The 24,721-nt window shown below is 44.9% G+C and overlaps 1 protein-coding gene across 1 annotated transcript in view; it reads left to right on the forward strand.

Moving 5' to 3' along the window:
* Positions 1-6: 6 nt before the first annotated feature.
* Positions 7-24,721, forward strand: part of LOC307191497 (ATP-binding cassette sub-family A member 13-like) — a gene marked incomplete at both ends in the record, with an annotated part of 111,614 nt that continues 86,899 nt past the window's right edge. Inside the window, 8 exon segments of the mRNA XM_079931626.1 lie at positions 7-169; positions 3,000-3,229; positions 6,387-6,490; positions 6,642-6,803; positions 12,339-12,449; positions 13,498-13,746; positions 14,428-14,621; positions 19,920-20,076. Of these exon segments, the coding sequence (XP_079787752.1) occupies positions 7-169; positions 3,000-3,229; positions 6,387-6,490; positions 6,642-6,803; positions 12,339-12,449; positions 13,498-13,746; positions 14,428-14,621; positions 19,920-20,076 (1,370 nt within the window).

Consider the following 24,721-nt stretch of genomic DNA (forward strand, 5'->3'; position numbering starts at 1 on the left):
GAGCTCATGAGGCCTAGCGGGACGCTGGCCCAGGGCCGCACCCGTGGCGCCTGTCCCGCACTTTCACAGTCCCCAGCTTCCGCACTGAGAGGGCGGCAGAGCCTGCCAGGCATGCTGCCTACAGGGGTGAGGTGGGCCCTGGAAGCCGGGGGAGACTCGGGGGCTGGCGGTCAGCAGGACGGAGGGGCCCGGGGGAGCAGAGGGCCCCGTGCCGTGGGCTGACCCTGTCCGAGGCCCTGCTGCACAGGGGCGGGGACAGGACCAGGTGGTCCTGGTCATCACCCGGGGCCAGAGGATGCTGACCACACCGGGCCCGAGCCCCTCCCCCTGCCCACTGCCCCGAGATCACAGCTCGCCCCTCTCTCCTCTTACCTGAGGCCCTTTGGGGAGAAAAGTAGGATGCGAAATCGTGACCCTCTGTGCAAGAGACTTTGGACACCGCGTAAAGGAACGGGTGACGTTTTGAGATAAAATGAATGTAAATCCTTTCCCTGCACTGGGAGTGGGGTTGATGAAGAGGACAGGGGAGAGGCGGGCAGGTCAGCAGATATGGTCACTCTGCTCACCTGAGTTGCAGCGCACAGCAAACACCACAGGCTCTTGGTTCTTGTTTATTTTAAAAATCAGCTGGGGCCTTCAGGGCTCCGCTGACAGAACATTTGAGTCATGAGCACAATTGTAACTTTGCACAGAACACCAGATACGATAAAAGTCTCAGAAACAGGCAGCTTTCTTCAAATTCTGTTGTTCTAAATTAAATATATTCTCGCTGTTCTAGGTCATTTGGCAGTGGTTGTCTTTGGAGGCTCCTTTGGAAGCATCTGTGCGCTGACGGACGTGTGAAATCAGTCGGATAAGATGGGTGGTACCAGCAGGGAAATAGGTTTTCAAGCATCAGCATGTAGCGGTGTCTGGAAACAGCCCCAAACCTCCAGGCAGCTGTGCCACAGCTTTGTAAACCAGAACTGAGGGCGGCACAAAAGCAAGTGATCCCTGCTGAACAGAAGGAGGCTCTGCGGGCAGAACACGGGGCGTTTGGCCGTCCGGCTCCCTGGGATGTGATCCACGTTTCCTGCTGAGTGATGCCTGGCGCTGAGGTCCTGGTCAGCCCTAGGACCAGTGCTTCCAGGCCTCCTTTGGAGGACCAACAATGACGGAAAAGGTACCAGAGCAAATGGGTCCACTCCTCCCCCTCCTGCTCTACACCTCCTGGACGACCTGGGAAATGATCCCGCACCTCTGGACTCCAGTTTGCAAGTGGAGACAGTCACGCGCCTTGTGGGGCTGTGTGTGAAGTGAGTGTGTGCAAGTGCACAGCTCAGTGCCTGGTACGTGGGTGCTCGGCCCGTGGCCGCTCATCACTGCTGTTAAAACAGGCAAGAGAAGTGGTTGGGGAAGGACCACTTTCCGAGAAGAGGGGACCAAACGCACCACCTGAACTGGGGGAACGCTAAAGTGGTGTCTTACTGAGCAACGCTTGTCCTTTGAGGTTTGGGGGTGTCTTGAATTTCCTAAATGTCCACTGAGAAGCATCAAACATCTGTGAACTTAATCTACATTTTTTGGGAATTTACATTCCAGCTAACTTTCATTTTCAGATGACCTGATTGTCTGGAAACACATCATCTGGTCTCTAAACCGTCTCTAACCCCAGATCAGGGACTGAGCACATTTTCTTAGCCTCGAAGGACCTCTCATGCCAGGGGATTGGCCTTGGTCTTTGGGACACATCTGTGGCAATATTGGCCACTGTGCTCTAGGGTCTATATATCATGGTTTCTTTTTAGATGCAGTTAAAAAAAATGAATTGAGAATCCTGGTCTTTCCATCTTTCTCTGCTATTTAAAAATATAAAATCTGGTAGAGTTAAAAATGTGTTTGAGCTTCTCTCTTGGAAAATTTGCTTTTGAGATGAGAATCAATCAATGGGTTTATTTCTATTCAGTAAACTAGAATAGGTAGAATGGGCTCGATGTAGGCCTGAGAGCTTCCCTTCAGGTAGCTGAAGTGAACTTTATGAAAACATCTTGTAGGGCCTCTGGCCTTCTGAAGTCAGTCTGGCCCCCTTCCTCCCCCAGCAAACGTAGTGAAACTCGACAAGCAAGAGAATTCATAGAGGACACGTATGAGCCGAACGTTCGTTTCTGCAAAAAGGGGCCACGTGCCCCATGCTCGGTGGGGCCTTTCTTCCTGGGGAGGGCCCCCCCCACCTGCCCCCTGCCTGAAACGCACTCTCTGTGGCCACAGCTGCCGTGAGCTCTTCCGGACGGGGCGGCTGGACCCGGGGACTCCCTGGCTTGTCTCTCAGTGTCACCCTTCATGATGGAGGGTTTGCAGAAGCCGTGTCCTAACCCAGAGGCGTTTCCGGGCTTCTGATTTGGGGGGTGACCTCGGCTAACCTAAAACCCTGTGATGCTCTCGACACCACCCACACCCGCATTGGCTTCCCCCACTGGAGGTTCGAGATGGACCCCTGGCATGTTGTGTGGGTCTGATGCCGGACTGTCATCTTCACCACCCACCACGTGGACTAGGCCGAGGTGCCGAGTGACCGCGTGGCAGTGCTGCAGCAGGGGTGGCTCCAGTGCCGCGGCACCCTCTCCAGCCTGACCCAGGCCCGCGGGCAGGGCAAGGAGGTGAGACCCCAGGGGTAGCTCGGGGGGCAGAGGAGACAGATCCAGACTGCTCCCCGGTCACAACATTTCCACGTTGGGGTCACGTCGCTCAGCAGGTGTTTATTCCGAATCCAGCCTGGGCCTTGCCTGCTGTAGGTCTCGGGGAGGTGACAGAGCAGGACACAAGGTCCTTGGGGTCTCAGTCCTTGTGGAGGAAACCATGTGCCTGCGAAAGGGAGAAACAGATTATGGACGCTGGTGGGTGTGGAGCAAGAATTGGAATTTCAAAATACTTTGCTTAGGGATAGATGTGAAATCAGTTAATGTAAATTTGGTATGTTTGGGTTTACAATCCTTGCTGTTCCGTGACTTTTTTTTGGATAGCCTTCTGTTCTGGAGGCCGGGACCCGAAGGACACAGCTTGTGCCATGTCTCCGATGCAGACCTACATCCCACAGGCATCCCTCCGAGGCAGCAGCTGGGGCGAGCTGAGCTACACGATCCCTGAGGATGCAGACAAAGCCTGCTTCACAGGGCTTTTCCAGGCCTTGGACCAGAACCTTCACCACCTGTACCTGACGGGCTGTGGGATCCCAGACACCAGCTTAGAAGAGGTACCTCCTGACGAAAGCTGCCCGAGCAGGCTTTTCTGATCTGTGCTTTGCCTCTCTGGGCGTGATGGGGACCCTGTGCATTTTCATTCATTTCCCAGCTCTGACTGGCATTTAATACACCCGACAGGTGACCGTGGTTCTTTAGGGGAAATAGCATCTCTATATTCGAGAACTTTGGTGTCTTTAATCCAGAATCACTGGCTGTCCAGACAGTTTCAGTAGCGGGAGTCTGCCTGGTCATATTTCCTCACCTGGAGGCGCCTTTCTCTTTCCACTGTGGACCTAGTCCTGCCCAGAAGCCCCGGCCCACGGTGGGCAAAGATGTGCAGAAGGTCACGCAAGGGAGCAATGTGCCCCCCACTCTGCTCCCCTCTCCCTGGGACAGAGCCGGCCGGCACCAGCCCCTTGGTGTGGGTTGGTTTCTTTGCAGGCATGTCTGGTCTTTGGAGGAGCAGGTCCTGGGACAGACAGCTCACTGATGTGTCACAGCCCCAGCTACTGTGTTCAGGATATAGTTTTAAGAGAAGAGAACTTTTTAAAGGAATCTTTAAAAAATCACCCGGGGCTTCCCTGGTGGCGCAGTGGTTGGGAGTCCGCCTGCCGATGCAGGGGACACGGGTTCGTGCCCCGGTCCAGGAAGATCCCACATGCCGCGGAGCGGCTGGGCACGTGAGCCATGGCTGCTGAACCTGCGCGTCCGGAGCCTGTGTTCCGCAGTGGGAGAGGCCACAACAGTGAGAGGCCCACGTACCGCAAAACAAAAACAAAAACATCACCCGGATGCTTTTGTGTGTGTGTGTGTGGGATCTAGTTCCCCGACCAGGGATCGAACCCCTGCCCCCTGAATTGGAAGTGTGGAGTCTCAACCACTGGACCACCAGGGAAGTCCCCTGGGTGCTTTTTTTTTTTTTTTAAAGCTTTACTGTAAAATTGATATAAAAAATCTCCATATACTTAATGTATACAGTTTGATGAGTTTGTGACATCATCACTACAATCAAGGTAGTAAACATTCACAAATCCAAAAATGTTCTCGTGCATCTCCCTCTTTTTTTTTTATGTGTGCTAAGAACACATGATGTGAGAGCTGCCCTCTCAGTAAACACTTTAAGTTGGCTCTGGGCACAGTGTTGCCTGCACAGCTCTGGAATCTAATCATCTTGCTTAACTGAAACTTTATACCCATTGAACGACAAATCCCCTATCCCCTCCCACACCTTGGCAACCACAATTCTATGCTCTGTTCCTATGAGTTTGACTAGTTTATTCCTCACATAAGTGGAATCAAAAGTATTTATCCTTCTGGGTCCAGCTTATTTCACTTAGTGTAATGTCCTCCGACTTCACCCATGTTGTCACACGTGATAGGATTTCCCTGCTTTTTATGGCTAAATAATATTCCATTTTATATATATATATATATATATATATATATATATATATGAGTGTACAAGGGTTCTAACCTTTCCATATTCTTGCCAAAAGTTTCTGCACAGCAAAAGAAACAACAGAATGAAAAGGCAACCTACAGAATGAAAGAAAATATCTGCAAACCATATATCTGATAGGGGGTTAATATCCAAAATGTATAAGGCACTCCTACAACTCAATAACAAAGAAACAAATAACCTGATTTAAAAATGGGCAAAGGACCTGAACAGACATATTTCCAAAGAAGACGTACAGATGGCCAACAGTTACATGAAAAGATGCCCAACATCACTAACATCAGGGAAACAGAATTCAAAACCATCATGGGCAACACCTCACGTGTGTTAGGATGGCAACTTTATATATATATATATATATATATATATATATATATATATACACACACACATATAAAAAACAAGATAACCTGATGTTTATTAAATTGGCAGTTTCTTAGGCCCAATTTCCACAAATGTTGATTCCAAAGACTTAGACATTTACATTTTTAAGCAAGCACCCCAGTTTTCCTTTGATTTAGGTGGTCTGTGGTCACTGCTATGAAAAACACCCTATAAGAATCTCTTTAAGTTCAAATTTGATGTGAAACTTCGCAAATCCATCTAACAGAGAGTGAATCTGGGAAACTGTTGTTTTCTGCCTGTAAGTCTCCGCTGTGCCTTTTTTCTAAGAAGCCATATTTCCACCCCTCCCCTGCCTTGCGAGATCTGAGATTGCATTGAAATTCTTATAACTCTATGGTTGTCAGCATCACTTTACCTGAACTTCTTTTTTCTCCCTCAGTTTAATCCTCTGTATTTCATTCTTTTTTTTTTTTCTTTTTTTTTGCAGTACGCGGGCCTCTCAGTGTTGTGGCCTCTCCCGTTGCGGAGCACAGGCTCCAGACGCGCAGGCTCAGCGGCCATGGCTCACGGGCCCAGCAGCTCCACGGCATGTGGGATCCTCCTGGACCGGGGCACGAACCCATGTCCCCTGCATTGGCAGGCGGACTCTCAACCACCGCGCCACCAGGGAAGCCCTAATTCTTTTTTTTAAGCAACTTCATTCAAGTATAATTTACATACTGTAAAATTAAGTGACTTTAAATAGATAATTCATTAATATTTAGTAACTGTACTGAGTTGTGCAGCCATCATGCAGTTTGAGAACTTTTAGTTTGTTTTTTATTATTATTCTTTTTTAAAATTGAAGTATAGTTGCTTTTCAATGTTGTGTTAGTTTCTGCTGTACAGCAAAGTGAATCAGCCACGTGTATACATATGCCCGCTCCTTCTTGGACCTCCCTCCCGTTCCCCGCACAGTCTCACCCCTCTAAGTCATCACAGAGCACCGAGCTGAGCCTGTGCTTCATGCTTAATTGCTCCTTCCTGTGATGACGGGAAGTGATTTCGGCAACGATTAATCTGGAGGATCTGCAGCCTCTCGTTTGCTTTCTCAGACCATCCTGTTTGCACAGCCCATCCTACCCGGGAGGCCATCATTCTCTGCCTCTTCACAGAGCTGTTGCAGATTCTGTGTGTCTCCTAGGCTTGGCTGTGGCGTTAGACGCAGAGCTGTCTTTGCTTCTTTGTCCCCATTTCCTCAAACTTCAAACACATGCAGGAGAGGTGGAGAGGAGACGTGTCTGCTGCCAGTTATACACGCCAAAGAAGGTTTGTGTGCCGCGTTCGCTAAAATCAGCAGAGAGCTGACCGCGGGTGCTTTGCAGAAAACCGTCTGCCAGAATGAAAATGGGATTGAAATAGACTTGGGCGGGTTAATGCTGGTGCCAGAAAGCAGCAGCTTCCGCTGGGGCCTCGGGAAGCGGGGAAAGTGTGTGGAGACGGAGTTCTCGCCAGCGTGCAGATCAGACCTGCCAGAGGAAGTGCCTAAGGCTGGTGATGAATAGTTACAATCCTCACTTCCTGAACTGGAATCACATCTCGTGAAATATTTGACAAAGAATGTGTTTTACTTCTCTTAGGGTAGCCGCTGCCTCAGACTTAACGACAGGACATCTTGGGGAAACCTTTGGGGGCCTTTCGGTCTTCAGGAAGCTGAAGACAGACGTGCCCTCGAGGGCACCCTCCTCCACACTCACCTCCTGGCCAGAGCGGAGGGGGGTTGAGCCGGGCATCCTGAACCGGTACCTCCGTTCCCTCCTCCCTGATGGTATGAGATGCCGTGGGGTGTCTGAGCAGCTCTCTTTGCCTCTCTTAAAACCACAAACTCATCTCTTTGCCTCATCACCCACTTCAGCGTTCTTGTTTACACTGATTGAAATCAGATTGAGATGGACCCACAGCTGGTGGCTTGAAGACGGCTTTGTGTGAGGCCCATCAGGCATGACTCTTACAGCCGAGAGAGGACGTCGGGGGTGGGGGGCCTGGGGAAATGCACAGGGGGTGTTTCGCAAGTAGGAAGAATGGCCTTGGGGTGGGGTTGGGGGGAGCCTCAGCTCAGTGAGGTGAGAAACAGACAGGGGTGCTGGGTACAGCATTTGGTCAGCGTCCATCCGTCCCTCATCCGTCTGAACCACGCAGAGCAGAACCAGAGGTGAGGGCCAAGGCTGAGGTCGCGATGGGGATGCAGCAGGAGGTGTCCCCAGGTCCTTTTCCTAACCATCTGTTAGAACTTTGGAGGGAGCTCAGGTTTGAAAACCCAAGTGTGAGGCTGTTGAGAAGCTTCAGGAGGACCTGTCTTTGGTGCATTTAAGACAAAACCCAAATTCTGAGCTTGCGACCAGCCCAGGGGATGTATGTAGTTGGTGGCAGAGCCAGGCTGTACCCTGGTTCTCTGAAGGTCGTCACTATCTTTTCAAGGCAGGTTTAAACAAAGGGGTTTCAGCAACCTTTAAATTATTCAAAAAACGTGGCTAGGTGTAAGGGATGACCCTATTCCAAAGTGAAATCCTAATTTGATTCTTTTAACATTTTGGGTATCACGATCATAATGCTTTTTAAAAAAATTTTATTGAAGTATAGGTGATTTATAGTGTTTTGTAAGCAAAGTGGAAGTTTTGTACAGCAAAGTGATTCAGTTATACATATACATACATTCTTTTTCATATTCTTTTCCATTGTGGTTTATCACAGGATATTGAATATAGTTCCCTGTGCTCTACTGTAGGACCTTGTTATTTATCTATCCTGTATATACTAGTTTGCATCTGCTGACCCCAAACTCCTAGCCCTTCCCTTCCCCAAACCCCCTCCCCCTTGGTAACTACAAGTCTGTTCTCTATGTCTCTGAGTCTGTTTCTGTTTCATAGGTAAGTTCATTTGTGTCATATTTTAGATTCCACATATAAGTGATATCATATGATATTTGTCTTTCTCTGTCTGACTTAATTCACTTAGTATGATCACCTCTAGGTCCATCCGTGTTGCTGAAAATGGTATTATTTCATTCTTTTTCATGGCTGAGTAGTATTCCATTGTGTATATGTGCCACATCCTCTTTATCCACTCCTTTGTTGATGGACATTTAGGTTGCTTCCATGTCCTGGCTATTGTAGATAATGCTGCAGTGAACATCGGGGTACATGTATCTTTTTAAATGGTTTTGTCTGGATATATGCCCAGTAGTGGGATTGCTGGGTCAAATGGTTGTTCTATTTTTAGTTTTTTAAGGAACCTCTATACTGTTCTCCATAGTGGCTGCACCAATTTACATTCCCTCCAACAGTGCAGGAGGGTTCCCTTTTCTCCCCACCCTCTCCAGCATTTGTTATTTGTAGATTTTTTGATGATGGCTAGTCTGACTGGTGTGAGATGGTATCTCGTTGTAGTTTTGATATGCATTTCTCTAATAATTAGTGATGTTGAGCGTCTTTTCAACAATCATAGTGCTTTTCAAAGAATCAGATCAAGGATATATACCTGTATAGCAATTGGAACCTTCAGATATATACCTGTATAGCAATTGGAACCTTCAGTGGCTTTTCATGTAGAAAATTACACTATCACCTATTTTTTTCTTTTTTTAAGAAAAATCATGTACAATAAAATAGTATGGTCGTTACAAGAAAAAAGGTAAAGCATCATAAAAGTTGGGTAATATAGAGCTGTGAGATTATTATTAAAACAATTTAGATAAATATAGTCTACTTGTTAGCTTTTTAAAGAATTAAACATAGTACTCCTTTTGCTTTTCAAAAGCAAGGTTACAGTAATCTAGCATGGTTTTAAATTTTGTATATTTTTATATTACCATGTTTAATATTTAAGAAATAATTGTATTTTGTTGGTTTTTGTTTTTTTTTTTTGCTGTATGCGGGCCTCTCACTGTTGTGGCCTCTCCCATTGCAGAGCACAGGCTCTGAACGTGCAGGCTCAGCGGCCATGGCTCACGGGCCTAACTGCTCTGCGGCATGTGGGATCTTCCTGGACCAGGGCACGAACCTGTGTCCCCTGCATCGGCAGGCGGACTCTCAACCACTGCGCCACCAGGGAAGCCCTGTATTTTGGGTTTTATGTTATATTAATAAGCAAACCAATGTGTCACAAAATTTCTCCTTTCCTTTTACTTTTTTCCCATTTTTTTCGATTTTCTCTTTTTTCTCTTTACCTCTCCTTCCCTCCCCTGTCCCCCCCTTCCTTCCTTTCTTAATAGGAGGATATTTGATTTTGTTAGTTTTTCTTCTTTAAATGGTATGAATTATTATTCATAATTCAGTCATAATTTGCATAAATGTCACACAATTATAGTCTTTACCAGGACAAAGATTGGGGACCACCCCACCTACGTCTTTTGTGCTCTGAATGGGGTCACTGGCGGCACACTGCCTGTGCAGATGTCAGTGTGTCCACACGAGGTTGGGATTCCCGAGTCCTGGTGCTGGGACACATTTTCAACATTAATGCCCATCTGCAGGTGTTTACCTGTTTGATTAAAAGCCTACCCCCCAGGAGCCATCTGGCACTGTTAGTTTTCCATACAGCTTGCTGATTCTGTTTTCTGGCTTGGTGAGAACAGATGAAACAATTTAAGCCTTTTCCTGTCTGCTAATGATTTTGGAGTCCCAGATCATGACTGGGGCGCAGTAGAAAATATAGTCATCCCTCAGCATCCAAGGTGGGATTGGTTCCAGGACCCCTGTGAATACCAAAATCCCTAGATGCTCAAGTCCCTTATATAAAATGGTGTAGTCTTTACATATAACCTACACACATCCTCCTGTATGTTTTAAATCATCTCTAGATTAGTTACAATACCTGATACAATATATATGCTCAGTAAATAGTTACCAGTGTGTGACAAATACAAGTGTTGCTTTTTGGAACTTTCTGGAGTATTTTTTTTTCTTGAATATTTTCTGAGGCAGATATGGAGGGTCGGCCATATCCCTAGTACCTGATGTACCATGTTTCTGACTCAGAACCCATGTCTACTCCAAGGAGATCCTCCCCACGCCAGGCACCCTCCCTACCTGTCAGAGAACACATTTTACTCCTTGAATTCCTGGCAGTGGCAGCCCCTTGGAGAAGTCTGACCTACTGTTAAATACAGTACACTGTGTTGGTCAATTGTCATGTTTCATTACGTTTGACTCTATTAGAAGATTAAAAGCTTTGAGAACTTTATTCAAAGAGAAAATCTAAGGAACTAGCATAGCACTTACACGTAATAAATGCTGTGCTTTGTTCTCCCAAATTAACTCACTTCACAATTTCTCCTGAACTGCGTGTATTTATAAATAAGTGAAAGGTTTGAATTACATTATTTTAAAGATCCACTTCAACTCTAAAATTCTCTTAACTCAGTGAGCAAAGAAAGATACTATTTCTATTTCATAAAGTCGTGCATCTCCCAAATAAGTATACAGTCTTTACAGAATAATTATTGATTACAAGATGCATAAATATTCATTGTTCAAAAAACCAGAAAACTGAGAAGAAAAAATAGCATGATCTCACCACACAAATAAATAGAAATCTTTAATAAGTAAGTTGAAAATGTATATAGTACTTTAACTTTTAAAAAAGATATTTATTTATTTATTTAGTTGCACTGGGTCTTAGTTGTGGCAGGTGGGCTCCTTAGTTGTGGCTCGTGGACTCCTTAGTTGTGGCATGCGAACTCTTAGTTGCAGCATGCATGTGGGATCTAGTTCCCTGACCAGGGATGGAAGCCGGGCCCCCTGCATTGGGAGCATGGAGTCTTATCCAGTGCGCCACCAGGGAAGTACCACTTTAACTTTTTGAATCTAAAAAATCACTTGGTCAAATTCAAATAGTGTATAGAGTGTAGAAATTATTTCATAAAAGACAACAACTTTTCACTAAAGTATATACACCAAAACAGTAATAATTTTTCTAGTTTAATATTAGTATTGTTAGTAAATTATATTCATTCTATATGCGTTATTTTGTAACACATTTTTCTCCATTGAGTGGTTGTATTTTAAATTGTTCAATTAATCCCCTGTGTCAGACAACTTCTTGCTACTATTCTCTATAAGATGTAACAAACCACCTTGTTTGCTATATTTGATGAATTTCTATTGCTTTTTGACAAATCCAACTCTTGGATTGGAATTAAGCTGATCAAAGGTGGTTCATATTTGCTTCCCCCAGAAAGACTGAACAGGTCTGTTCTCCCAGCAGCACTGTTAAGAAGGCCCATTTCCTAAAACACTCAGTAATAATAGGGATGGACATTGTTTTTAATCCTTACCATATTGATAATCTGAAAATTTATTTTCCAGATAAATTTTCTTACATAAAATATCTGATTTTGCAGTAAACATATATTAGTTATTTTGTATTTTTTTAAAAAGGAACTGCATATTCAGGCATGCTGTTTGCCCAGTTTTCTTTTGGAGTATTCATTTTTCAAAAATTGACTTGAAGGCATTACATTTATAATGCTTTGTTTTAAAATCTTCACGAATATTTGGATGAACTTGGCAACGTGGAGATCGCATTCTGGGCTGGATGCTGAGTCTTTAAGTAATCTTTTAACGATTGAAGCCACCTGACCAAAAAGAGTCTTTGGACATCTTCCCTAAGCAATTTTATGGTCAGTGTAAATGGGAGTGAATAATTATGGATGTAACTGGAGTCCTTGAATATAATTGCACTCATAAGTCAAATGAGATAATTCATAACAATTTGGTCCAGTATTCCAGTTTTGTCTGTTAAATTATTCATACGAATACTTTCATGAGTTTAGCTGTGAATATTTGATTGGTGGTTGGATAAATGACATCAGCTATCTTAGCTCTTTATTCTTCCAATTTGTGTCTAATTAACATTTATGGGAAGGTGGGGAAAATTTGTTTTTCTTAATATAAGAAACACCTTTCCCCACGGACTTACTGAGGCTGTCTGATGAGCATTTACTAGGACTGGTAGTTTCATAAGTGTGGTAATAATAATCCTCATTACCTCCAGGGAAAATACTACAAGTCTCTATTTTACAACTGGGGGAAATGGCATCCAGAGAGGTTAGGTAAGCTTCCAGAAGTCACACAGCATGTTGGTGGCTGAGACTGGATTCAAATCCTGGTTTACGTGGATTGAAAGATGGAGCCGTCCCCACGCCACAGTGGCGCTTGTGGTGGTCCCCTCTGGAGCATGGCCAGAGGGCACAGGGATGTAGTCTGACCCGGGCCCAGCTCCTCCATCACCAGGCAAATCCACCACCCATATGGTCACATGCTTTTTCCATTTTGTAGTGCCTGCTGTGCAGACAAAACCCTCTGTGACTTGAACAGGGGTTTGCAGTCACGGCCTGTGGTGCACGTATGTGAGAAGGCGCACAGTGTGGCAGCAGCTGCGGTGGCCAGGTGTGCAGTCGAAGGATGCTGACCCGAGGGGTGTGGCTTCCGGTGGGCAGTGACCAGAGGTGTGGTGGAGGCACAAGCCCCCGGGCCCACCGGTGACTTTCAGGTCCTCTTGAATGGAAACAGTGAGGCGTCTGTCTTGGCGGTGAAACAGCTCCTGAGCCAGAGGCCGTGAGGACAGCAAGCAATCATCTCAGCAGTCATTTTGGAATCTAGGGGTTTGGCAACCAACATCTCAGTTATTTCTGCTTGAGTTAGATAATTCACGTAATTACCCTAATAGGTCTGCATGCATAATGCCATGCATCAGTATCATCCGACATTAGAATCTCCTAAAGTGATCAGTAAGGGGGTATTTTGTATTCGTGTCTACGTTTATATGATGAAGGATCAAATTTAGCTTAATATACCTTTTCTAGCACTAGAGTCTCTCTATCTGCAGATTTAATAATGCTTTATGGGAGTTATATGTGAATCACCATTAGTTGTGCATTAAATCACAATTTTTTTTTTTTTTTTTTTTTTTTTTGCGGTACGCGGGCCTCTCTCTGTTGTGGCCTCTCCCGTTGCGGAGCACAGGCTCCGGACGCGCAGGCTCAGCGGCCATGGCTCACGGGCCCAGCCGCTCCGCGGCATGTGGGATCTTCCCAGACCGGGGCACGAACCCGTGTCCCCTGCATCGGCAGGTGGACTCTCAACCACTGCGCCACCAGGGAAGCCTGGTTTCGTACTTCTTGTGCGAGAATGCAGGCTCATGTCGCAGGCTTTGTTTTAACCCGTGAGAATAAACACAAGCCCCGTCTCCTTTTGCGTCTGCCTGCCCCCCTTCAGAAGTAGGAGCGGAGTGGGGGCCACCGTGACTTCTGTCCTTGTGTTTCATATCGCGAGACGCCCCGTGTGTGTAACTTTACGGTGTGTCCTTAGGGTAGAGTGGGAGCCGCTGGTGCTCCTGGGCTCAGGGATCAGTGAAGGGACCTGCACGACGGGCGGCGTGTCGGGGATGCCACGTGGGCCCCAGGCACTGACCTGCCGTATCTTCCCGTACCCTCAGACGGCACGCCTGCTGGGCCCCCCTGGTGCGGGGCGGCGCCCTGCTCTGGGCACAGACGGCCGCCCTCCTGCTGAAGCGGCTCCGCCACTCGGGTCAGGCCTGGAAGGGCACCGCCTCCAACCTGCTGCTGCCCGTGCTCTTCGTGGCCTTGGTGATGGGCTTGCTCATGGTGAGGCCTTCGGCCGTCGGCTGCCCTCCCCTCAAACTGACACCTGGCCATTACGACATGGCCAAAACCTACTTTTTCAGGTAAGAACATTTTTTGGCTTCTTCCCTTCTATTTCCAAATTATGTCAGGACAGATTAGGAACAGCAGTAGCTCTGATTCTTTAAGAATTTCAAACATACATGCGTTGTCATCGTTTTGGAGGTCGGTGTTCCCGAGGGTGAGCACTGAGAAGCTCCTGCTTCTTTCGGGGCCTGTCTTACGACAGATGCTGAGGACAGATGCGGCAAGCCTGGTCCAACCTCTGTGCCCCCCAGGCTCCCCTTGGTGGAAGGGGACACGGCTGCTGACATGCAGAGAGTGGAGTTCACAACCGCCCACGGGCCCTGAGCCGGGACTGGGAGGGCTGCATGTGGTCCAGAGTGGTTAGGACTTTAGAAGAATATATACATTGTCTATTTCACAAACCCTCCAAGGCTGCTTCTGGGACACCGGCCCTTAGCTGCACGCCCCCATCTGCAGAGAAATGTCTGGATTTTCTCTCTAAACAGGAGAGGGCCCCGGCACAGCCCCAAGCCAGATTAAGTCCTGTTCTGCCAATACGTTCAGGCCAGTCTGAGTGTTGCCACCAGATGAGTTTACGTAGGAAATTCTCAGAGCCTCCAGGGGTGTTGTTTCACCCACGGGGGGCTGGGGACCCAAGAGAGGTCCGGCCTCCTGAGAGCCTCGCCCTGGGTGGGCTGGTCCCTCTGGACCAAGTTCAGAGCATCTTCGCTGAGCATCTGCCGCGGCCGGGATCTGGGCCTCTTTACACCGAGTGCCGAGCCTGGACCATCTTCCTTCCAGCAGGCCCTGCTCAGTCCCATCGGGGCCAAGACCCGGACTCGGGGCGCCTGGTCCACGCTGAGCAGGCATCTTCATCGGGCCAAGCATGGTGCGGGCAGCCAGGAGGTCGGGCGTAGGTTTGCTTCTGTCAAATGTGTATCTTGATGAAAGTACTGAGCTGCATTGTCTAGGCTCTGAGTGCTTTCTGATCTTTGTGCCACTTTTACAACGGTATGTGATGTGGAGTTAAACAAATAGAGGCACAAAAGCAAAAGTCGAGAATGAACTGTTTGGTTGGCTTCTATCTCCGTGGTAACGGGATCCCCCCACCCCCAAGCCTTATGTGAAGAACCGTGCATCTGTCCCAAGTATTCCTTCCCAAGAGGGGTCCTCCTCTCTGGCCCAGTGCTTTATTTACCTGCTCTCACCCCTCATTTATGGAATGGTTAAATGTGTGAGAATGTCCACTAATGCTTCTTACTGGCCAGATGTTCAGATTTCTGTTGCACTCCTCAGGTATGTAAGAGCTGTGACTATTTTGAGCTTTTCAGTTACAAAATTGTAACTGTCCATTTTTTTCCACCTTCATACATTTCCATCGCAAGTTTTTCGGGGGTAACATCAGTATTTTCAGGATGCATATCACCAGATTATCCTTATAAATGTGCACCGATTTACAGCCCCATAGAACCCTTGATTCTTTTATTCAACAAGTATTTATTAGGCACCTACTACATGCCGCATACCGTTCTTGGTAGTCACACACGTACGAACAGAACAGGCCCAAATCCCCACATTCGTGGGCGAGAGGAAGCTTATTTCTCCAAATCTGCACTCTCGCTTTTGAGGCCCAGACCTGCTGACGCATGGCTCTGTCAGGCGGCTCTTAGGTTACTCTTGAGACTGAATGTTCTCAGTCACTTTATGATCGTTTTAAATTGCACTTTGCATGTTGAATGGATTGAGCATCACATGCAATTAAGTCACATTCTCAGTGATCTCCCTTCTCCTCTGCCCCGTCTTCCCCTCTTCACCTTTTCTTTTCAGGCAGGTGAAGATTTCTCTACATGGTGTTCATGTCACTGAAACCATTTTCAAATAGCATTGAAATGGTTGCAAATAGCCATTCACTTTCTCCACTGCGTTATTCATTTGGTAATTATGGTTTTTTTTGTCTGAGAGCATTTTTCCTGTTCTCACGGTATTAATCTCTCATAGAAGGAATGCACTCCAAAATATGTTGAGTCTGAGAATGATAGATATTTTCATATTTCCTTCCATTTCTAAGAAGCTGAGGAGGCTTCTTACATATCTGATGCTCATTTTCTCATCGTTACAGACGGGCCGGGCCATAGGATAGGGTGTGTGTTCTGTCAGAAATCGTGTATTTCCCCTCTTCTAATCTTTAATTTCAGACTAAACAGAAAGAACGAGTTTACGTGTCATTAGTTTTTGTTTAGTAGAGTAGCAGTTTACCTAGTTATGAGGGAAAAACTATAAAACGCTGCCAGAGATGGTTCATACGGATGGAGACTTCCCTTGCTTTTTCTGAGTTTTCCTCGTGGGCGAGGAGGGTGCCTCTACCCCTTTGGGACGCACAGCTGCTCTGCTTAAGGCTCAGCATGGACACCACTACCGCCTTCTGCGTCCTCCTTCTGCTCTAGGGGGGTGACCACGTGTCCTGCTTTGCTCAGAGGTGAGGCCTGTCATCTTGGCGTCCATATTAATCATGCCCTTTCACTCTCAGAAGTGTCCTGGAAACCATGTCTCAGTTTCAGAAAGAAAGTCCTGTGTAGGCAAGTGACTCTCAGTTGCTGTTACTTTATTTATTTAGTTCTGGTTCAAGGTGTCTATTCATTCAGCGAATTTGCTTTTATTGTGGTAAAATATATACAACACAAATTTTACCATCTGAGCTATTTTTAAGTGTATCCGCATTATATTCACTGAGCATCTGCGCTGTTTGAGTTTCTCTGGCTTCTGGGACCCTCGGCCGTGTCTGTCCTGAGATGCCCAGGCAGCCACGCTCCCTGGCTCAGGAGTAGGAAGGCGTCTGCTTTCCTCCTTCGGGCCAAGAGACCAGGGAGGCTGAGTCCGCAGGTCTCCGAGGGCCACCTTCTGCAGGATGGCCCTTTTTCCTCCCCACCCCGGGTGCTTTGCACCTGTTCTTCAAACGCCGTCCCTGTGTTGCCCGGCCTGAGGCACCTCTGCCTGTGGAAGCTCCCACGGAGCCCGCGGACCCCTGGAGCCGTTGCCGGTCAGTCCAGGGCTGGCACAGGGCAGGGGTGTGGGGGGAGGCCCACGCAGGCTGCTTTCTCGAGTTGGTTTGATCTCCATCTGCGTCAGAGTCATCTGGGACTCTTGTTAACACGAAGCCCCTTGGGGTGCTGCTGAAGAATATGCGCTGGTTCAAGCAAGCTGCTGCACGTGGAGTTTTGAGAAATGCTGGTGTGGAGAGGAAGCAGTGCCCCATGTAGGAAAGGCCTCAGGGATCCCAGTCAAGCACTCTTTCCAATCCCTGGAGTCTGGTAAGGACAGGCTTCATGTGCTTCTAACAGCACTTTAAATATAGCCAAGAGTTTGAAGACAACCAAAAAGAAATAGTTTAAGAACAAGCATTTGAATTTTATGGCAACAGGGATAATTTAAAGCTAGTTCTTTTTTCCTTGTTTTTCAAGTGACCTCTAGACCTAAGCCAAAAAGTAGTAAAAAATATACCATAACTTTGAAACTTGCTCTTAGTAATTATTCCAAGTAAACTGCTTTGTGGATCAATATTTTTTTTTCAGAAAAGAACATTTCAAACTTTCATGTTTGTTCTTGGGTTAATGGGCCAAAAGAGAGCTATTCAGAGTATTTCCACAGATGCCACAAATAACGTTTTCATTTTATGGGCAACATTTCCATGGAAAATACGTCCCTTTCCTTCTAAAAGTGTGTTCTCATTTGTCGGAAACAGAGGTCACGCTGCCTACTTATGAGACATAGCTTTGTTGTAAATTTCAGCATCTTTCATCGCTGTGTGTTTCTGGACACAGCTGTATGGAATCAGATTAGGCCAGTTGTAAACCACCTGGATATTTAAAAATCTTGGTTGTATTTCATGCAGTGGGGAAGAAGGTGTTTTCCTATAAATAGTTATTCTTTTTTCTTTTGCGGTACACGGGCCTTTCACTGTTGTGGCCCCTCCTGCTGCGGAGCACAGGCTCCGGACGCGCAGGCTCAGCGGCCGTGGCTCACAGATCCAGCCGCTCCGCGGCATGTGGGATCCTCCCGGACCGGGGCACGAACCTGTGTCCCCTGCATCGGCAGACGGACTCTCTCAACCCCTGCGCCACCAGGGAAGCCCGTAGTTATTCTTTTTGGTTTTGGATGCTATAGCGGTGCTCACATTCCAACTTAGGCCTGAAAGTAAAGTTGTCCTCAGCTCGGTGTAGTGAGCTGTTCTTTCTTTTCCATTTATAATCGGTCCTTTCTGAAAGGTAAGAGGTCTGGGAAGATCACATTGCGGGAAGTAAAATAACTGGGTAGAGATGAAGGAGTAGGCCTACGATTTCAGTGCATGAGCAAGATGACAGTTTGTTCCACAGAGTGCTTTTGAGAATCGGCTGTGTTCTGACTGCTGTCCTCAGCCTTCCCATTTCTCTCATGGATTGTTTTGTTCCGCGATGAGAAGCCCACAGTTAAGCCAGTGGAGATGTTGCAGCCACTGGGAGGAAACGGGATAGAAGAGGTGGCAGAGGGGGGCTCACAGGAGGAGGAGCTTGGGGCTTAGTGGCTGGAGACGGTGTCCAACCAGGTAGCAGGGAAGCGGATGCCCTTCAGAGGGAGCTGGTCCACCCCGTCAGAGGGCGGTTCCACTGGGCTGGGCCGCGGTGCCTTCTGGGAGAGAAAGTCGGGAAGAGCAGGGAGGGACTTGAATACTCTTTCAAGGCTCATAGGTGACAGGGAACCAGTGATATATTTTGAGCAGAGAATACACCAGGTTGCTGCATGAGAGGCTCACTGCCGATTATGGAAATTGGGAATCTCTGTAAAGTCCCCGTCTGTGCTGAGGCTGCACTGCTCGAGGATGAACATTGCGCCTCATTCTGGGCTTTGACGTGTACTTTCAGGAAGCGGGGTGCACGAACCTCACCTACCCAGACCTCCCCAGGTTTAATCGCTGGTAGAAAGTCAAAAGGTGTTCAGGAGTCAACTCTGCTTTGTCTATAAACAAAGAAATCGATTAGAAGAATCAGTGGTTGAAGGTTACTTTGCAGTGTCTACGTTTCTTAAGAGAAGCTAATGTTGAAGTTCTTTAGAAAAAAACATTTATGCTCATTTGTTAATTTATATACTGCTTCTTTCCAAAAATTTGAGGTCATCGTTCACATGCAAATGATCTATCATTTTTTCCTTTATTTTGAGGATACGTGTTCCCAGCGATGTCTATTCAAAAGCATTTTGTAAATTACATAAGTTCTAGAAAGGAATAAATCTCTATTCTTTCATAAACACTTATCATCCAGAATTTTAATTAATTGAAATGAGCCCCACTCCTAATCAGCCAGGTTTAAAATATCGTCTCCTTTACATTTTCTCAAGCCAAGATATTTCTTACAATTGATGGATAAAATTTAATGTAGAGTTTGTTTCTGTATCTCTCCCAGGCTATGAGAATAGTGTGTCTTGTCTTTGATGGTGTCTCCAATAAGGAGATTCCACCTTGGTGGCCTTGGTTCCCATGGATGCTGCTTGAACTGTGAACAGACTTCTGAGATTTGTGCCAGTGAAAGAGATACTATAATTCATTGTGTCCTTAAAGCACACATAGGACTTCTTATCAAGAAAAGGTTCAATATAATTCACATGTAGAAACACACAAGAAAACAGATAGAAGAAGCTGTTTTGTGGGACTTCCCTGGAGGTCCAGTGATTAAGACTTCGTGCTTCCCCTGCAGGGGATACGGGTTGGATCACTGGCCGGGGAACTAAGATTCCACGGCTGTGCAGCGCAGCCAAAAACATAAATAAATAAAATAAAAAAATTAAACTACTTTATGAAAAACAGAAGTTGTTTTGTTGCAGGGCTATGCTACAGGACACGTACTGATAGCAAATCAGAGCTCTAGCAGTCAGAGAATAGTTTTATAGACTTTAATATATTAACATGATGTAATACAATGCAGCCTTTAAAATTAATTTTTAAAAAACATACAAAAATGCCAGAGTTGGTAATATTATAATTTTAAGTGAAAGGATGAGAAAAATAATACACTTGAATGCAAGTATATAAAAATGCATTATCTGTGGTGGTAAAACTGTGCTTTTAAGACATTTCTTCATCCGGTTGCTGGTTTGGCTCCACCATAAAAAAGGTGAACGATTAGCTCTATCTGTGCTGCTAGGAACATGTGCCTGGACAGTTGGCCTGGGCTCTCTCTGACAGACTGTCCCATGAGCTCCCAGGCAAGTACTAACCTCCCACCTTGTTTCCTTTGTCTCATGACAAGCAGCAGTGAGAACGGTGACGTGGAGCTCGGCCGCGTGCTTTTGCGGAAGTTTGGGGATCAGGACCTGCTCTGTGCTGACTTACACTCAGACCTGTAAGTGTCCGATGCAGAAATGCAGCCTCCAGCCAGCCGCCCCCAGGCTGCAGGACTGGCGTCTCCAGGACTGTGTCGCCTGTTCTCACTGTAGGACTGAGACTGAGCAGGCCTGAGGGTGCTGCCGTCTAAAATGACCCGAAATAAGCTCCATCATCGCTCCTTCCCTTCCTTGGTGAAGACACGCCATATATCATTGCAAACACCATTAATTAATAGTGAATAACATTCCCTTTGCTAACTAAAACCCCAAAAGAACAAAGCTAAAAGAATGAGGTAGCAATTAAGTATGAAATACGTAGTAACTGTTGCTTACTTTTAGGGTAAACTCGTACCTATGAAAAGATGAATTGTACTTTTTTTAACTAAAGGGAGTGAAAAAGTCCGTAACATCAGTGTGGGTGTGAATTACTTTGAAGACTTTTTTTTTCTAGGTTTTGCAAATAATACTATAGAGATGACCTTTCATGAAACCTTGATAAAACATGCCTTTCTTCATAAACATACCTTTCTTCTCTCTTTCTTATTTTGCTCGACTGTTATTTATTGAGGATCTACTATAAATATCATGTTGTTGTAGGAACCAGGATTGATGGAGCACATGGCCCCTGCCTCAAGAATTTACAAATGGGGAAAGTGATAAAAACCATAACGATGTATTAAGTACTAAAGTGTGTGTTTTTCATAATAAATATAAAAATCCAGACAATAATACAATATTGGCATATGTTTTCCTAATCTGGGATGACATTCTGTGCATTAGTCACGTTGGTGATTAGCACAAGGCCGAGTAACTGTTAGCAGTCTCAGTGAAGAAGAATTAATAGAAAATTAATTACGTTGTTTCACTTTAGTTTTCTCTTGAAAAAGAAAGTAATTTTTTTTAACTAAATAAAATCTTCCATGGTGATGCTTTTATTTCCCTTCTGTCCAAAGAAACACACAGGATATAAAAAGCGTCTACCTTTGAGAAATTGAAATATAACCTGTGGCCCTGAAGGATGTAGTCTGGGCCCAACCTGGCAACAAAGGAAGAACAGTTGGCAGAAAAAAAAGGTATATATATATTTTATTAGAGTATAATTGCTTTACAATGTTGTGTTAGTTACTGCCAAACAGTGAAGTAAATCAGCTATAAGTATACATATATCCCCTCCCTCTTGGACCTCCCTCCCCCTCCCATCCCATCCCACCCATCTAGGTCATCACAGAGCACTGAGCTGAGCTCCCCACCTTCCCCCATGTGTCCGCACATCCATTCTCTATGTCTATGTCTCTATTCCTGCCCGGGAAATAGGTTCATCTGTACTATTTTTCTAGATTCCACAAATATGCGTTAATATACGATATTTGTTTTTCTCTTTCTGATGTACTTCACTCTGTATGACAGACTCTAGGTCCATCCACATCTCTACAAATGATCCAATTTCATTCCTTTTCATGGCTGAGTAATGTTCCATTATATATATGTACCACATCTTCTTTATCCATTCCTCTGTTGATGGACATTTAAGTTGCTTTCATGTCCTGGCTATTATAAATAGTGCTGTAATGAACATTGGGGTGCGTGTATCTTTTTGAATTATGGTTTCCTCCAGGTATATACCCAGGAGTGGGATTGCTGGATCATACAGTAGTTCTATTTTTAGTTTTTTAAGAAACCTTCATACTGTTCTCCATAGTGGCTGTATCAATTTACATTCCCACCAACAGTGCAGGAGGGTTCGCTTTTCTCCACACCCTCCAGCATTTATTGTTTGTAGATTTTTTGATGATGGCCATTCTGACCAGTGTGAGGTGATACCTCATTGTAGTTTTGATTTGCATTTCTCTAATGATTAGTGATGTTGAGCATTTTTTCATGTGTTTGTTGGCAATTTGTATATCTTCTTTGGAGAAATGTCTATTTAGGTCTTCTACCCATTTTTGGATTGGGTTGTTTGTTTTTTTGATATTCAGCTGCATGAGCTCTTTGTATATTTTGGAGATTAATCCTTTGTCTGTTGCTTCATTTGCAAATATTTTCTCCTATTTTGAGAGCTGTCTTTTCGCTTTGTTTATGGTTTCCTTTGCTGTGCAAAAGCTTTTGAGTTTAATTAGGTCCCATTTGTTTATTTTTGTTTTTATTTCCATTTCTCTAGGAGGTGGGTCAAAAAGGATCTTGCTGTGATTTATGTCATAGAGGGTTCTGCCTGTGTTTTCCTCTAAGAGTTTTATAGTGTCTGGCCTTACAGTTAGGTCTTAGTCCATTTTGAGATTATTTTTGTGTATGGTGTTAGGGATTATTCTAATTTCATTCTTTTACATGTATCTGTCCAGTTTTCCCAGCACCACTTATTGAAGAGGCTGTCTTTTTTCCATTGTATATTCTTGCCTCCTTTATCATAGATTAGGTTACCACTGCTGCATGAATTTACCTCTGGGCTTTCTATCCTGTTCCATTGATCTATCTTTCTGTTTTTGTGCCAGTACCATACTGTCTTGATTACTGTAGCTTTGTAGTATAGTCTGAAGTCAGGGAGTCTAATCCCTCCAGCTCCATTTTTCCTTCTCAAGATTGCTTTGACTATTCAGGGTCTTTTGTGTTTTCATACAAATTTTTAAACTTTTTGTTCTAATTCTGTGAAAAATGCCATTGGTAATTTGATAGGGATTGCATTGAATCTGTAGATTGGTTTGGGTGCTATAGTCATTTTCACTATATTGATTCTTCCAAGTCAAGAACATGATATATCTCTCCATCTGTTTGTGTCATCTTTGATTTCTTTCATCAGTGTTTTATAGTTTTCTGTGTTCAGGTCTTTTGCCTCCTTAGGTAGATTTATTCCTAGGTATTTTATTCTTTTTGTGGCAATGGTAAATGGGATTGTTTCCTTAATTTCTCTTTCTGATCTTTCATTGTTAGTATGTAGGAATGCAAGAGATTTCTGTGCATTAATTTTGTATCCTGCAACTTTACCAAATTCAGTGATTAGCTCTAATAGTTTTTTGGTAGCACCTTTAGGGTTCTCTATGTTTAGTATCATGTAATCTTCAGACAGTAACAGTTTTACTTCTTTTCCAGTTTGGATTCCTTTTATTTCTTTTCCTTCTCTGATTGCCATGGCTAGGACTTCCAAAACTATGTTGAATGATAGTGGCGAGAGTGGACATCCTTGTCTTGTTCGTGATCTTAGAGAAAATGTGTTCAGTTTTTCACCATTGAGAATGATGTCTGCTGTGGGTTTGTCATATATGGCCTTCATTATGTTGAAGTAGGTTCCCTCTATGCCCACTTTCTGGAAAGTGTGTATCATAAATAGGTGTTGAATTTTGTCAGAAGCTTTTTCTGCATCTATTGAGATGATCATTGGTTTTTATTCTTCAGTTTGTTAATATGGTGTATCACATTGATTGATTCGCATATATTGAAGAATCCTTGCATTCCTGGGATAAACCCCACTTGATCATGGTGTATGATCCTTTTAATGTGCTGTTGGATTCTGTTTGCTACTATTTTGTTGAGGATTTTTGCATCTATGTTCATCAGTGATATTGGCCTGAGTTTTCTTTTTTTGTGCCATCTTTGTCTGTTGTTGGTATCAGGGTGATGGTGGCCTCATGGAATGAGTTTGGGAGTGTTCCTCCCTCTGCTATATTTTGGAAGAGTTTGAGAAGGATGGGTGTTAGCTGTTCTCTAAATACTTGATAGAATTTGCCTGTGAAGCTGTCTGGTCCTGGGCTTTTGCTTGTTGGGAGATTTTTTTTTTTTTTAAATTGGAGTATCTAGTCTTTCAAGAGGGAAAAAGAAGTAGAGTCAATGTTCAGGGAGTGGAACATTTTCCGAATTCTGCTCAGACGTCTGTTTTACCTTCAGATACTGTTGGAGGAAGGGCAGCGGTCCCCAGAGCTGTGCCCCCGCTCCCCCAGCCTGTGGACCACGCTCACTGTTCCGCCCTCAACTTTCCTCTGCCTTCCTGGTCTGTTTCTGTTTCTGTCTCTTTCTTGGTGAAATCCGTATCTCTTAACTCATTCCTAATTGTAACCATTTCTACTCTTTTCCTTGGTCCGTATGACAAAAAGCTGGGGCGCAGGGTGCCTTATACAAGGGGGTGCTTTGGATCCTTCTATCAATAATAATTTCTGTCCATGTTACACAAAAAGACTTGATTTACTGAAGTCCCAGATCGAAGCAAAATGTTTTATTTAAAACAAATATGTGTCCTACTGTAAGTGTAAAACACTGTTGAATTCAATATCTACATATTCCATTTTAGGCAGACTTTAGTCATCATTTGATTATGAATTAAAAGAAGCATTTTAAAACGATAGATGAGGTTCTGCGTATTGACTGTTTTTCTGTTCAGACTCTGAGCTCATGTTGCGGGAGCCAAGTTGAACTCCTGCCTTTACCTCCTTTCACACAGAAGGCAGCAAAAAGCTCCAGAAAAAGCTATTGTGGTATAAACATGAACTAAACTTTACATTTTCCCATTATAGTAGATGATGCCTAATTTAAATTTTAAAATGTGCTGAAGTTCCCAAGCCTTTAGAAGCAGACTGGGAGATTTCAATACCAAGGCTTATGTCCCAGGGCTTGAGTCTGGTGACACTCCAGCCGTGATTTCCCTACTGCCCCTGAAGTAAAACAGTCACTTTCCCCACT

The sequence above is a fragment of the Stenella coeruleoalba genome (assembly GCF_951394435.1).
Source record: "Stenella coeruleoalba genome assembly, chromosome: 9".
In the NCBI taxonomy this organism is placed as follows: Eukaryota; Metazoa; Chordata; class Mammalia; order Artiodactyla; family Delphinidae; genus Stenella; species Stenella coeruleoalba.